The following is a 15,901-nucleotide window of genomic DNA, read 5'->3' on the forward strand; positions in this document are numbered from 1 at the left end:
CTAAGGGCACTTGGGTTACACAGTCTGTGCCTCAGTTTACTTACCTGTAAAAGGGAGATGATGAGGCATAACCTGCTTCCTGACCAAATGAGAGAGAGGATATATGGCTATACTTCTAGAAAGATGCAGACTTAGACTAAAAATTTATCGGTTAGCTATTATCACTAGACATTGTGTTGCACACATTCCCTTCTATGAGAAAGGCATTGGAGATGGAATCAACAGAAGAATCTGATCAGGATGCCATGTTGTCTTTCGCTGAACATTTTGCAAATGTAAACTAAAAATATATATCATCTAAGATGTGGGAATTAAACAATATAATATGCCTTAAAGTGTAAGACAGATACAAATCTATGTTTCAATATAAACATGGTCTAAGATTTTTAGAGCCATCATTATAATTGCTATTAGCAGATCTATACTGGTGAAATTTCACTCTGATACTACTGGACTGAGCTTTACATTTGAGGTCTGTTTTTAGCTTAGACTAAATAAATCCTCAGTCAAAAAAAAATACTCCTCAATGTCTTCCAAAGTATATGTAGAATACTTTCTCTCATCCTCAAATAACCATTCCAACCATCAAATAATATTCTAGCCATTGTTTTTAAGTAATAATCCTTTTTAATCACCTCAGCTTGAGTAATATTTTATTAACATACAATACTCACATAGCTTTCTTTCTTTCTTCCACCAATATTAACTAGTTAATCTTCATATAGCTTTTGGAGATAAAACCATTTCCTGACAAGCTACTTAAATGTTTTATCATAAAAACCCAAGTATAATTAGGAAACAGTGTATAAAAATATTTCAATTGTTATTTAATGTGCTTACACATGACAAGGTATTTGCTTTAATCCTTTCTTTCTGCAAGTCAAAATAGCATGAACATATGGACAGGAAGGGGAGGCAAACATAAGTTTGTTCACTAAGACAGTAGTATTGGGAGAGTCCTTGGGAAACTGGAAATTGATGAAGTTTTCTTAAGAGTTCTGTAGCTCCTTTGGTACATAAATCCGTCTTGTAATTCTCAAGATAGAATTCCTGAATAATCATCAACATTAGAGCCCAGTCCTTTAAATAGCTCCTAAGTAATCTGCTAAAATAATCCAACCTACTATGTTATTACACACCCAAGAAGTTTATCTGCACTATCTGCAGGGCTTTTTCCAGAGATTAACCCAAGGGACAAGATAAATAAAGGCACTGATAAAAAAAAGAAAGCCCTTTTAGAAGTTTTCTGAACAACAAGTTATTGGCATCTCAAATTTAACATCACTGTGCTGGCGGGAATTTGCCCAAGCTACTTTGCAGAGACCTGTCCCCTGGTAAAAATGTGAGACATGTTGACCAAGAGTGTTGTTTTATAGCCATGGCTTGAAGAGTGTCTGGGAGATTGGACCAGCTTGTCACATTACTTATTGATAACAGCATGATGAATGATTTGCACCTGGTCTTGGTGAGACTCTCAGAAAGCTCTGCCACTGAGGCTGGCTACCTGGCAAGAAAATGCCTTTGTGACCAACAGGGTAGCAAAGATCTCAGCCAAGATGTCATCTTGGGCTCCCTGGTTCCAAGGTATTCCATGCACACATTGGTGGCTCTTGATCTAGGAAAGAAGTATGTCCTGGCATGGCCTGGCAGAGGGAGGTCTCTGCTGTGATGCAACCTTGGCCTGTGGTATGCATCTTTATTGGGTGCCATTGTTATTTTTTATCATTTTCCTGCAACAGAGATCTGTAAGTCCTATTATTTTGGGTCCTGTAAATCTTTTTAAATAATCGAACCCTGTCTAGATGACACTTATCAATGCAATCTCCAACACTAAGTGCCTGACATCATCCCCTAAGCAGCTCCTCCTATATTCTTCCTCATGTCAGGAAAGTGGGAACTGTATTCTTTTAGTTCCTTAGAACAAAACTTTTGGTGTTTTCTTTGACTCCTCACCCTGGCACTGCAAGTCTTGGGCATTGGTAAGTCCCATTGGCTCTCCTAAAATATACTCAGAATCTGATCAGATCCCACAGCACCCACTGCCACCACCTTGGTTCAAGCCGCCCTCATCACCAGAATTATCACAGTGGCCAGATAACTTTCCTCTGTTTCTGTCCATGGCCATCTGCGGTCTATTTTCAACTCAGTAGCCAGAGTGATCCTGGGGAAACAAGTCAGAGCAGGACATTCATCTGCACCAGAAAGACAACCCCATATTATAACTTACAAGGCCCTACAGGACTTGGCCCTCGTTACCTGCCTGATGTCATCTTCTATACTCCCTCCTAGCATCCTTGCTGTTCCTATACCTGCCAAGGGCACTCTCACTCCAGGGAGGGCCTTTCCACCGCTGATCCCTCTCCCTGAGTGTTACTCCCCAGACTACCACTTGACTACTTTCTTCACTCCCTTTACTTAAAAGTCACCTTATTGCTGAGGCTTCCCCAGTGACCTTATGTAAAATTAATCACCAATACCACTCAACATTTCCTATCCTTTTTCACTGCTTTGTTTTTTCTTCTGAGACTTACCACTATCTAACGTACTATCTTCCCTCAGCAGCATGGAATCTCTGTAAGGGCAAGAAGTTTCATCTCTTATTCTCCATGGTATTTCTGTGCCTGAGACAATGCACACAGCAGGAATTCACTAAATGCTTTTGAGTGAATGAATGTTCATATAATTAATACAAAACAATGTTTTTGGTTTTGTTTTAAAAGTTCACTGGCTTTCTAGGAAGGCATGCAGCTCCAGGTACCCCCTGGGACACAACCAAGTGCCCCGAAGTCACGGCCACCCCAGGTAGAGAATGGGCTCAGGATAAAGCCCACCTCCCTGGTATGGCACCGTAGGCCCTGCTCTACCTTGTCACAGTTGCTGATGCCCCTGTTCCTCAATCTAGATAATTCGGTCACTGGAGCTCCTCATGCTCCTTCAGCCTAGAACATCTGCTGATCCCCTTTGCCTCCCCCTAAAATTTTCTGATTCCACGCTTAACTTCCGGTTTCCATTTTACCTCTTCTGTGTGTCTTCCTATCTCTTATTAAGTGGTTCATCTCTTCCTCAGTAGTCTAGCTCCAGTCTCTAAAAAACTTCTATTATAGTTGTGTTTATAGTGGTCTCTGCCCTTGACTTTGAAGGAAGGAGTGCTTAAGATGTTTTTTCCAATCATTTTACTTGCACTGATACTCTCCAACACATGGGAAGTGCTCAACAAATGCCCCTGAATGAAGGAGTAAAAACCAAACTAAGAAAAAGGAATAGCGCAAAGAGAACAAAATCACCTCAGGAGAAGGACTCCAAAAGATCTAGTCCTGAGACCACATGACTTCACACAAATGTGGCCATTTCTTCACCCAAAACTGCAGAGAATACCTTCCCTACTTACACCTCACAGAGGTTGTGTGGATCAAGTGAGAAAATAATTATTATCAGCATAGAGATCATAGATTTTGCCCTATTTTTAAATCCCAGAACTGATTCAGCAAATATGGAAATAACTAGATTGAAGATCAGGTGTATCTAACAGAACCATGTCTCTCCTGGTTTTACCACATTCAAACAGGAGAAAACCAGGAAATGTTCTCTAAAAAGAATATTCAAAATCAGGTTATACGGGTGCCTGGGTGGCTCAGTTGGTTAAGCGTCTGACTCTTGATTTCAGCTCGGATCATCATTTCACGGTCATGAGATCAAGCCCAGCAGTGGGCTCTGCACTGAATGTGGAGCCTGCTTGGGATTCTCTCTTCCTATCTCTGCCCATCCTGTCCCTCCCCTCCCCTTGCCTATGAGCACTCTCTCTTTTTCAAAAAAACAAAAATGAAAATCTCAGGTCATATACTCTTCATTCTTATATGGAGGAAGAGATATGTTACATAATATACATCGCTATGTACAGAGGGTTGTTATTTGATATTCATTCCAGTCTAATACATGGAATAACACGAAGCTTTACAGCAAAATTAACATTTATTAGTTTTTTTAGAAGCAGTAAATACAGGAGCTGAGAGTACAAGTTTTGGAGTCTGTCCACTTAAGGTTTAAATAGCAGTGCACTCAAGCACTTTATACTCTTAGAAAATTAAGCTCCTTCTGCCTTAATTTGCACCTAAGTTAAATGCAGCTAATAAGACACCTACCTCATACGGTTGTGTGTGAATTAAATGAGACAATACACATAAAAGGTTAGAATAGTGCCTTGCACGTAGTCAGTGCTCATTAAATTTTGGCTATTGTTAATGGTATTCATGACTCTTAAAACTTCAAAGTGTTCCCCTATGTTTTCTTGCACTGACATTACACTAACTTAAATGTAAAGGATGTTGAGAATCAAAGTGTTCAAAATACTTTGGCCCTTTAGATTCCTTTGTCTTGATATCTCTGCCCCCTCCTCAATCCTCAATTTTGCCTTGGAGGGCTGATGTCAAGACAGCGCTCAGAGGGGAAGTACAAGGTGGGACTATGTAGCAGAAGAAGCAGTTGCTCTCAGGAGCCTTAAAGCTCTGTTTTCTTCTCTCTCCTCCCTCGCTTCCTCCACCCTGTGATGCAAGCACAGCTTGTTATGAGGTTACCATAACTCATCCAGAGGTGTAATTAATAACCTGGGGCCCCGGGGCCAAATTAGATTAACTGTACCTGACCCTGGCCTTACAGTCTGGCTACCCATTTCTTCCTCCTTCCCCACTCTTCAAAAAAGGAATCCAGAAGTCTTCTCCACCAACACCAGGACTGAACTTCTAACTTCTTCACCTGGTTCCCTCTCTCAGCACTGAAAAATGCTGAACCCTGAAAGAGCAGAGACTCCTGGGAATAACAGCAGATCAAGGTTCTGAAGACCTAAACTCGCATCCTCATAATGCTATCTTGGCGTCAGTCCCTGGGACTGCTGTGTGTTAGCTCTCTAATCCTTATGCTGTGATATCACTAACATACCTACTCCCGAGGAGGTTTTAAGGGATGATTAAATGGTAAAACAAATGTGGGAAAAAAACATGTGGAAATTGACAAGAATCATATGAATGTAATGTAATTCTGACCGAAGATTACTGGATCATTTGCCTTCCTCCCTATTTAAATGCTGATCTTGAGCCTTGAAGCCATGCCACTATAAACATTTCTTTTATCAGAAGAAACTTTATTCAAAGAGAATTAAATAATTTATTAAAGCCATGGAGTTATAAAGATGAGTGACATGACAGTAAACATCAGACTTCTGAATAAGCACAAAAATACTTGATATCTTTAAAAAGCAAAGATTCTCATCAGCAGAGTGAATATTAATAAAGCTAAAACAGATTCCTGTGTGGGGCGGAAAGAAAAAGGTTAGGTCATTGTTGAGCTCTGTCTGTACCCACTCCAAAAACAATAGAGCAAAAATGATCAGTTTCCACCTCCAGATTGTCTCCACCTGCCATGACCTTCAAGTTATTTTCACACTTATGAATCAATCTAGGTAGTATTGAACAGTGGGACCATTTTTCAAATTGACACAGGGCTTCCTCCAGCATTGTCCTGAAATTCCAGGCATTTTTTTCCCCCTGCCCCAAACCCAAGACACCACTTCAGATGCTAAGAATGCAACTGCCAGAATCAGATACTTTAACCCAATAAAGGGATGGAGTGGGGGTGGGGCAAAGGGTGTGAGGGACAACAGCAAACAAACCTAACACTTTGTGACATCCTAAATGCTTTATGGGGATTATCTCTTTACTCTTCAGGGCAACCCCGTCTGACAGATCTTCTTTCCACATTCCAGATAGATCACTGAAGGCTTTGAGAGCAAAGTTACTTATTCTAGAAAGTAGAACACCTCTAGAAAAGTGCTCAACTGGAGTTTAAAACACATTCTCTCTGATTCCAATGTTTAGGCTTTTACCACTACCTGATGCTACTTCCAGGACAACTTAGAGCTCGTAGTTTAAAGCCCTAGGGAAATGGGAATTCTTTAAGATTTTTTAGTACCTCTTAGAATTCTGTGGCACAGAAACGAGAGCAAAGTGAAAGTGATCTTCTGTAGGAACAGGCAATGGGGTGGCAGGTTCACTGTCAATACTGAAAATATTGCCATCATCTAAAAATAGTGGAGAATTCAGTATAAAAGTATCTGAAGAGTCTTTTCAAAATCTAAGTCAAACAGTTGAGATGCAGAAGTGTCTGACTAGAGTAGGAGCTAACCGAGATTGAGAGAATACAATCTTTGATAGCTTTCAGTAAAGCTTGAATAAGAACTTGTACGTGTGGTCTACAAACAGAGAGCCGTGTGGAGGGCAGACGTAGCACTCAGGGCATCCATGCCAAAAGGGAAATTAGAGAGAAAAGGTCTCCGGGTAGGAAATGGGATTAAAACCAGTAGGAATTTCCTCCTTTGATCTACTATCCCAACTCATTCAAAGGATGTAAAACCAAATATAATATGAGGAAGAACGTGTTTGGATGCCTCAGGTACTTTTCAGTCCAATCTGACTTACACCAGTTAAGCAAAGTAGGCTCTATAGGAAAATGAATATCTGTACAATTAGAAGGGTTTTCCACAACCAGTCAGATAGATCTCTCCTTGAAAGAACATTCTAGGGCTGTCTTCTGACCAGATTCTTGGTTTGATCACTGAACTGTTTCATGTAAGAGAAATCTACAACAAAAATACAGCCATCTCCAAGGAGCCTACCTGAAACTTTGAAATCATTCTGTGATTCACTTTCAAAGCAAAATATTTTCCCTAAGAACACGGGTCAGCCCTTGTAGAGTACATGAAAACGAAATGATTGTCTCACACTCAAAAACTCTGTTTTTCTGTGTCACAGTAAATTGCTTTGAGTTGGGGTTTCGAGAAGCAAGGATTAATCATTTCTCTAGACCCCGAAAAGGCAGTTCAAGAGTTCTACATTGGTTAGGTTAAAGGCGTGAGCTTCAACTTAGTGCCCAAGAGAGGGACGCATCTCAAGAGTGTCACCCCACAAACTTATCTCTTCGATCTAGTGATACCCCCTGGCAAGATTAGAGCCACTCTTCTGCTTTAGCTCTTCCCCTCACTTGCCGCAGCAATGTTTCTCAGTCGGCAATGATAACCTAACCCCAAGGGCCTCCGGCAAGGCAGCCCCATGTCCACGGTCTGAGAGAGGGCAGAGAAGGACAAATCAGGGAGACACCGGGACAGAAGGAGCAGAAGACGGTATGAAGGAACAGAAGGAAGGAGGAACAAAGGAGAAGGAGAAAAAAAACGGAGAGAAGTAAGAGAAGAAAAGCGCAGAAAGAAAAGAGGGAACAATCTGAAACAGGCTGGAACAAGTCAATGCTAAGGAGCAAGCAGACAAGGGCCCCACAGGTAGGCCCATGTGCCACAGGGAGCCTCCGCTCGCCGTGACTTCCTTTCCCGAGGAGGAAGCCGGGTAACAATCCTCTGTGCCATCATTACCTGGATGAGTTCGTCCAGCTCAGTCGAATTGACACAGGAGTGTTGGGAAATGAATGTCTGCTTCTGGATCACAATGGTGGTCCTCTGCGAAATCTCATGAGGCTGCTCCAACGCTTTGAACACGGTGGCCCCGATGATCAGATAGAGGACAACCACCAGGAAAATCGTGGAGACCGTCTTCCATTTCATAACATTAATGGCCGTGTCACTCTCCACCCGCGACGCGAGCACTGTGGGTTTCGTGGAAAACGAGAGCCTCGGTTTGGAGTTCTGAGCGGCAGATTTAGGATCCAGCAAGTCGGGTGCCGCCACTGACAACGACAGAGAATGAAGGTTAGGTTGGAGGAGCGGCCAGGGGGTCGAGGCCGGGCTTCCTGAGGGGCTGAGCAGAGGCTGAGTGAACTCCACTGCTCTCCTGGTGGAAGCTCTGGAACCAACCAGAATGCCCCCACTGGGTCGCACCCAGGACCTCATATATAGGTTCAAGGCAAAGGGGCTGGGTCTCAGCTCTCTGCTGCTACTGGGGTTCCAGGTGGGAGGAAGAAAAAGGAGGTGGACCAAGAAACATAAATAAATAAATAAATAAATAAATAAATAAATAAAGCCTGAGGTCTTCCTAATTGATTGTAAAATTTACATCCGTTCACTAGGCTAGTCAACAAAGAGGGCTAAGAGTTGATCGCATTAAACTATCTCATGCATTTTCATGAAGAAGGTTCATGGATTATTCCTGTCCTCAAGAACTTAACCCTCTATACCAGCAGCAGCCAACATAGGGAATATTCTTTATTTTTTTTACGGAAAAATTCATTGTCATAAAGGGATGGTATTACAGGAGAATTTGTGATCCAAACATTGTTGCTCAAAGTAAAACATTAGTCACTTTCTGGTAAAACATGATGGTAAGTAAACCACTCGATTGCCCAATCATTTCTTTTCACCTACCCTCTGAAGTGGTTCATGATTAAACGTTCTCTGTATCTTGCTATTCGATCTCTGACATCTTGAAAAAAACAAAAGTACTGCTACCTTTTCTGGCGCCATCCTAGGTACAGCCAAGACATGACAAGTTCCTTCCATTTCAACAGGGAACATTATCCAGAAAAAAAAGTAAAACCTTATCTCACACCTTAGACCCTCCATGCTGTGCACAAAGCTAATTGCTCCATTAGAGTGGATTTATGTGTTTTCTTACAAATTCCCATATACTCTGAGGTGACTGTAAATCCATTTATTATTTATCTTAGCTGTTCAAAAACATCATTAATGGATTTCTTTTGAGAAAATACAAAGATGCTAGACTTCAAACTTGCTAAGGGGAAAATAAGCTATTTACTGCACAATGTTTGATTGGAAAGACAACATTGAACCAAAAAGGTTAAAAGAGTAGCAGAAAACAGCAACAACAACAACAACAAAAACAAAAACAGAGGGACTTAAAAACAAAACAAAACACCAACTCAACCAGAACAATCAGTAGAGTCCACTATTGTTATAGACAGAAGTAAAATTCCTCCGGTAGACATCATACAGGTTTGATATAAAATAATAACCGAATCTAAAAGACACTTTTAGGTTAGTATGTGAGAACTCCCTATGGAATTGCACCCGAGTACCCTACAGTGAACCTGAAATTACTTGAGGATAAGAAGAGACTGGAGAAAGAGTTTTCACAGGGCCAGATACCGTGCCCCCCCCCGACTACCTCTTGAGTTGACGTAGGACAACCACAGTTTGAGTTCATAAAATAAATCTTCAGCTCCCCATCCCAAAGAAGCTTTGCAAACAAAGCTACTTGAGGCACTAGACATAAGTAGCGTTGTTCGGTGGTGGCACATAACAGAGGGCTCCTCAAACCAGCAGAGCCCCGGATGGCTCTGACTTTAAAGAGAAGAAGTCAGAGCCCCAATGAAGCAACTGTACCCATGGCTCTGAGTGGAGATTCCACATACATACTGAATTGCTCATTTCAGCAATTTCCAGTGGTTCAACCTGCCGTATACAGGCATGTACAAGTTTCCCTCCTGATACAGTCACCTGCTCACGATTAAGCCACAAACTAGTAGACACTTTCGTCACATAATAGTTATACAGGCAACTTTGCTCAAGATTAGCACTGGGTATGCGTTTAGTTATCAGAAAAAACTTTTTAAATAGACATGCTGATAACATCTGATATTGCTGTCATCTTCCGGCTAGCACGCCACCCCACCGCCAAACTACCTGGAGTGTCTTGAGTGAAAAATAAAGGTCATAATCTAAAATTAAGCCATCTTTGGAATAAAAATAACAGGATATCCACATTATCTCTCTGAAGGAAGCTTTCCAAGCCTCATCCTTTCCAATTTTCTGGGTCTCATACTACTAGTTTCTCACACCAGTGTTTCTAGTCGATAGAAGTGGAAAACACCAAGACTGTTTAACTCGAACAGGCACCCAAATCCCAATCCTAAATCCCAATGCCACACTAACACTTACAATGATATGCTTGTGGGGGAATGGAACAGATACGTTTCAAAAAAGATTGTGTGTATTAAGCCAATGCATTTGCTGATGAAGTTTAATTCTTTTAAGCTATTGCCTTATTTTTTTAATTAGCAGAAATATATATAAATGCACATTTGGCAGACAGAATGGACAGCAACTGGTCAGATACCAAAATTAAAAAAAACCAAAAAAACGACAACAAAAAACCAGCTCTTCCTCTCAGTCTAACATGGGTAACCTGTGTGTTTCCAGCTCCAGGTCGTCTGATGTATGATCGGGCTGAGATGCTCCTTAGAACAAGGAATCAAAGAGTCGTCCCTTGCACACACTGTCATCAACCATCACTAGCTCCCCCTCTGCTTCCAGCACATGGCAGTCTCCTCTGGATCCCAGGCTCCCATCCTCACGCAGGTATGCCTTCTCCGCTCCGGGCCTGCAGCCCACGACTCAATAGGAGGAGAAACGAGCTTTTTTTTTTTTTTTTTTTTTTTTTTTTCAGCACCACTGCCTGTCCCACCACGCAATGGGCAACAAGTGCTATCAGGGTCACCCTGCGTCCTGCCCGTCGGCTGCTCCCAAGGGCTGACCCTCCTCCGCCTTCGGAAACTCCCCCAAGGTGTCCCAAACCCACCCCCCGAGGCAGATGCAAAAGCCCCAGGCATCAGCGGGAGAGGGGGGAGAAGCAGCCAGCAGAGGAGCCGGGCACCGGTTGCCTCCAAGCCGAGATATGACCCAACACCTAGGACGGGAAACGAAGGTGGAGGGCGTCTGCCGGCGGCAGCGGGGCATTCGCAGCCCTCCCAGTCCAGGCCGGGGCGGGAAAGCGCAGGGCGGCTGGGGGGGGCGGTCCCCGGGGGTCTCACCTCCTGCTCTATAGCCGGGTCTCTCCCGCGAGGCGCTGGGAAGCATGAGGCATGCAGCATTCACAATGTTGGTTTTTTTTTTTTTTTTTGGTTTTTTTTTTTTTTTTTTTTTTTTTTTTTTTTAAAAAGACGGACTTGAAGCTTTTACAAACACGCCATTGTACTCACTTATTCAGAGTCGGGCTGCGCGCTCCGGGCTGCACGGGCAGGCATTTTCCCCGGCTTTGTTTTACAAGGTGGGGAGCGCGGGGCTGGACGCGGGAGGGGGTGGGGGCAGCGTGAGAAGCCACGAAATCGCGGGAAGGAGGGGACACCGGCGGGCTGGGCAGAGGGCGAGGCCCGGGCCAAGTTGGGCGCGGGCGCCGCCGCCCCCGCACGCGCCTGCGGCCGGGCCCGGGTCACCCGGAGCGCGCGGGCGACCCGGGTCCCGCGCCGGCCGGCAGCCGCCGCCGTGCGCTCCGCCCCGGCTTCGGCGCTGGCCAGTCGGCGGCGCGGCGCGGCGCGGGGGCGGTCGGTGCAGCCCGAGCGGCCGTGCGCCCCGGCGGCGTCTTTGTGCGCGAGCCTCGCTCGGCCGCTCTTCGCATGTCTTTGTGTCTCCCCCGCCAAAGCCCTCGGGCCCCGGGCGCGGGGGTGTGGCGCGGGCCCCGCGCGCAGCTCGGCCGCCCTCCGCCGCTCTCCCTGCCGGGCTCGCCGCTCGCGTCCCTCGCCCGCCGCTCCTTTCCCTCCTTTCGGAACTCCCTCCCCCTCGCCTCCACCCCCCTTCCGTCTCCCCGCCCGGGCTCGCCTCCCCACACCCCCTCCTACCCAGCCCGCGCCGCCGTCGCCCCTGCCTCCCCGCCCGGGGTGGGGTGGGGGGCGCTGCCCGGGGCTCACCTGCCGCCTCCGCTGCTCCCAGCCCCTCCCCACGTGCCCGGGCTCACTACCTGGCGCGCAGAGACTCCAGCCTATCCCCTCGCGGGGCGCGGGGCGGGACTAAGCTCCGGGGCGCGGGTCCCGGGACCCCTGCGCGTGGACATCCTCCTCCTCCGCTCGCCTTGCCCACCGCCCCATCCGGGGTGGGAGAAAGAACTGCCCCCATTGGCGTCCTGGGACCCTGGAGGAGGGTCGGTGCCTGGGGCTGCTGGCTTCTTCCAGCCTACGCCTGGGGAAGTGTGGTCGAGTCATGAGCACCCCCCCACCCGCCCCCAAGGGTGCTTGACCTGGGCAGCGCGCTCTGATCCACAGAAGGTTCCAAACCAGAAAGGATGGGGAACGCACCGGGAGCTGGGGGTGGAGAAGGCACCTGGGGATGCAGAGGGAATGGAAGGCAAATCGGGAGGCTCTCAGGGCAAGGGGACGGGGACGGGGGCTACGCGGGCTGCGGGTGCGGACTGGGAGACCCGGGACGTCAGACTGAACCGGGCGCCCCAGCACACCCCCGCATCAGGCCGGACTCGCAGACGGCCGCGCGGGGGCAGCTGACCGCCTGGGCTGCGGGGCTGCGGGGCTGCGGGGCTGCGGGGCTGCGGGGGTGCGGGGGTGCGGGGGTGCGGGGCCCGAACCCGCAGAGGAGGCGAAGGGGGCGCGCGCAGTCCAGGCTGCGGCTGGAAGAGCCTGGTGCCCTCGCCCCGCCCGAGACGCAGCGCAGCTCCCCTCGGAGCGTCAGGTGCGGGAGTCCCCCGCTGACCTGCACCGCCCGCCCCCGCCGCCGCCGAGGTACAGACTTTCTCTTCCAGAAGGGCTGCGGGGCCAGGTCGGAGCATTTCGCCAGCTACAGGGAGAGCTTCCTAGTGAAAGCTGCGGATGTGAGAACCGAGGGGAAGCCACAGACCCCAAGGAGGTCAGGCGGAGCACAAGCACTCTTGAGGGTAAAGCCAACGTTATAAACCTTTCTGCAGAATTGTGGCCATCGATGCTTTGCAAAAATGCCAAGTGATTTTTTAAATTCCGGCATAGATGCAGAACCTCTTTTCTCCTAATAAAAAAAAAAAAAAAAATGTCTTCCTTATTAGGAATTCCTTCCTGCCGGAACAGAAACATGTTTTTCTCGACTTCTGCTCTTGATATAATCGGATGTCCTTTCTGAAATGCGAATCTGATCCTCTCACTTAAAACCTTTTCAGACTCTCTATGTTACATATAATTTGCTTCCTGATCTGGCTAGAATCATTTCATTCCGGGCCTTTCTGGGTACTTTCATCTTCCCTCACACACCTTCCCCCAGCTTTACATGACTAAGGCACTGTATTCGTAGGGTTCTCTAGAAAAACGGAACCAATAGGGCATGTGTGTGTAAAAAAAAAAAAAAAAAAAAAAATTAAGGAATCAGCTCACACTGTCATGGGGGCTGGTAAGTCCATCTGAAATTCCTGGGGTGGTTCTCGCAGGCTAGAAACTCAGGCAAGAGTTGATGCTTCAGTCTTGAATTTCTCCTTTTCTGGGAAACCTCAGTTTTTGCTCATAAGACCTCTGACTGATTATTATGAGGCCTGCCCACATCATCAAAGGTAATCTCAAAGTCAACTTTAATATTGATTATAGATTGCAACCGCATCTATAAAAAATACCTTCACAGCAACACCTAGGTAAGGGTTTGACCAAATAACTGGGTGTTAATAGCCTAGTCAAGTGGACACATAAAACTAATCATCACAGATGTTATCCTTCATATCTCCCAGCAGTGTGGAAGTTTCTCCTGAATCCCAGCTACTCAGATGTCTTACTGTTTGCTTCCCAGGCAACTTATGCTTCAAGTTTTGCACTTGTCGCACTGCATTGTGTTTCTTCCGACTACACTGCAAGCTCAGTGAGGGCATAAACCGGATCTCTCTGTTCCTCCATAGTATCCAAAATAACCAGTGACTGGTCCTAAACAGATGTCTGATAAACATCGGAATGAAAGTGTGGCTGTGGACATCATTCACCTGTTCAGGTGTTTGAAACCCAGGTATAGGACATGGGATGAATTCACTTCAGAATCATTTTTACCTATCAAGGGTTTTTATGTTCTCCAGATTAAGTGAGCCCAAACACTTTACGGTTGGTTTGCTTGTTTGGGAACTCCTAGCCTTTTGTTTGACAATTTGGTGATTCTTGTTCCATCTGGGTCTTTTGTAAATCTAACTACACCCTGCCAGGCACTGGTCTTCTGTCAAACTGGCTCATGCTTCCTGCAGTGGGGGATTAGCTCAGAGTTTACGTACACCTGCATCGTGTCCCCTTTCCCAGATTCAATGGAATGGAGGACTCACCGCCAATCCCAAATGCTGAATTGTCTTTCCCCTGCTTCTCTCTATCGGCGCACCTGTGGTAGTTGTTTTACATCATCCCCCTCGCATTATTCTCTCTCACATACATATGTGGGGGGAGGGGGCACAGATTTACTTTACAGAGACATTTAAATAAGATCAAAAGAAAAATTCCAAACTGTAACATCAGCAGGAATCACTCCAACAAGCCAGCCTCAGCTTCAGCCTCACAAATAACTTAAAAGAACCAAGAAACCAGTCTCCACACTGACTTGAGCCCTGCTTTCCACTGCAGCCCCCCCCCCACAGCCCCCTAGGTTAAATCCCCCTACCTCTTTGAGAGCCTTCTTGTGCCAAATACACACTTACTGTGTTTGAGGTAAGAGGGAGAAAAGGAAGTAGACCAGTTTGTGTATCACTGCGGCTGGAGAAACAAGGAAATGGGATGGTTTATCCTGTTTAATGTGATGCCTGCATTTCTTAACACATATAAATCCCAGCAAACGTGTAATAGAAAGACTTGGTGGCCTTTATTTCCTTCACACTGCAGGACTATTCAGCACCCCTTGATTTGACTTCAGTGGAGAGAAAAACCTGAAATGAATAATAAGAAGATTGAGCTCCCCCAAAGTCTATGCTCCCTTCATTTTGGTGCTTCCAGAGCTTATGCTCTGCTCCAAGTGGCAGCATGAAATCTACAGAACTTCACTTTTATGTTTATTTTGCTTTTTGACCTTGGCCTACTCAGAGTTATGAGAAAAAAAAAAGCATGCCACTGTCTTTGCCATAATTCCAATTATAATTTTAGAGTCCAGGTGACCTCTGTGGGTGTCCTAACTCTACCATTTGTGAACCATGTGAGTTCCAGGGAGTCCCTTTACCTCTCTAGCCATCACTTTCCTCATCTACAAAAAAAAGGACAATATACTGAACTCACAAGAGGTTGTCATAAGAATTAAAGTAAAACCACATATACGACTTTATCACTGTTGAGTCTTCAAGGGAATTTTATTCTCTCCTGTGCTTGTCTTAACCCCATGAACCAGGCCAAGCCAGACCACCCACGAGTTTCAACTCTATGGTAATTCTTGCCATTTACTTAATCCTCTGGATAACGTCATCACACATATCTGAGATAAGGAAGGATGAATCACAGCCATCAAGTATTTATTGAATGCCTACTAGCTGCCAAACAGGAGCTCTGTGGTTATAGCAAGATTGCTGCCTTCATTAAGCTTCTAGCCTAGAGAGGGAAGGTGCTGAACAAGAATAAAACTTAAATTCTGGTAAAGGCAGTAAAGAGAAGGTGTGGGATACATGAGAGTGTCTAATGTTGAAGAGTCAGGGATGACCTGTCTAAAGAGGTGACATTACAGCTGGATCCCAAAAATGGGGGAAATTGGAGAGCAGGGGTGGAGAGAGAGAGGCACATTGTAGGGGAAGAGCTTCCTTGGGAGAAGGAAGAACACGGAGAAAGACCAGGACAGGCAGACACATGGCAATTAGAATTTGGAGAGCTCAGAGGGAGAGGATTGGTGGTAGACAGTGATCAAGCTAGAGAGGCAGGCAGAGGCAGGTCATATGGTACTTGGATTTTAATTAATGGGACTTTGACAAATTCTCAGCAGTGCGCTAACCTCATCAGATGGCATTTTTTAAAAAAAATAATCACTCTGGTGGCTACAGGGAGCACAGACAGAAGGCAAACAAAAATGTAAGCATGCAGGCAGTGAATTCAGATGTTACTGCTTTTATCCCAGGTGAGAGATTCATGGGATGGGAGGGGAAGGGAGGAGAGGAGAGGCCGATCAAGAGTAGATCAAGAGGACTCTATGATCCACTGGTGTAGGGAGAGGGGAGTGGATGATGAGGGAGAGGGTGGGCATTTTCCAAGAGATTCTGGTTCACTACAA

General features: G+C 45.9%; 1 protein-coding gene across 3 annotated transcripts in view; it reads right to left on the reverse strand.

Annotated features, from left to right (window-relative positions):
- The window catches only part of KCNK2 (potassium two pore domain channel subfamily K member 2), a 130,018-nt gene extending 118,533 nt beyond the window's left edge, over positions 1-11,485 (reverse strand). The window contains exons 1-2 of one of the 3 annotated variants that reach the window (XM_041773516.1): positions 10,930-11,485; positions 7,412-7,722 (exon numbers count right to left, since the gene is read on the reverse strand). In XM_041773516.1, coding sequence (XP_041629450.1) covers positions 7,412-7,722; position 10,930 — 312 coding nt within the window. In that variant the 5' untranslated portion in view covers positions 10,931-11,485. Of the gene's footprint in view, positions 1-7,411; positions 7,723-10,136; positions 10,251-10,761; positions 10,853-10,929 lie in introns of those variants that run through there. The other 2 variants (XM_041773447.1, XM_041773365.1) reach the window with 2 other exon arrangements.
- Between the last annotated feature and the right edge of the window lie 4,416 nt (positions 11,486-15,901).

The sequence above is a fragment of the Vulpes lagopus genome, chromosome 1 (assembly GCF_018345385.1).
Source record: "Vulpes lagopus strain Blue_001 chromosome 1, ASM1834538v1, whole genome shotgun sequence".
NCBI classification, from domain to species: Eukaryota; Metazoa; Chordata; class Mammalia; order Carnivora; family Canidae; genus Vulpes; species Vulpes lagopus.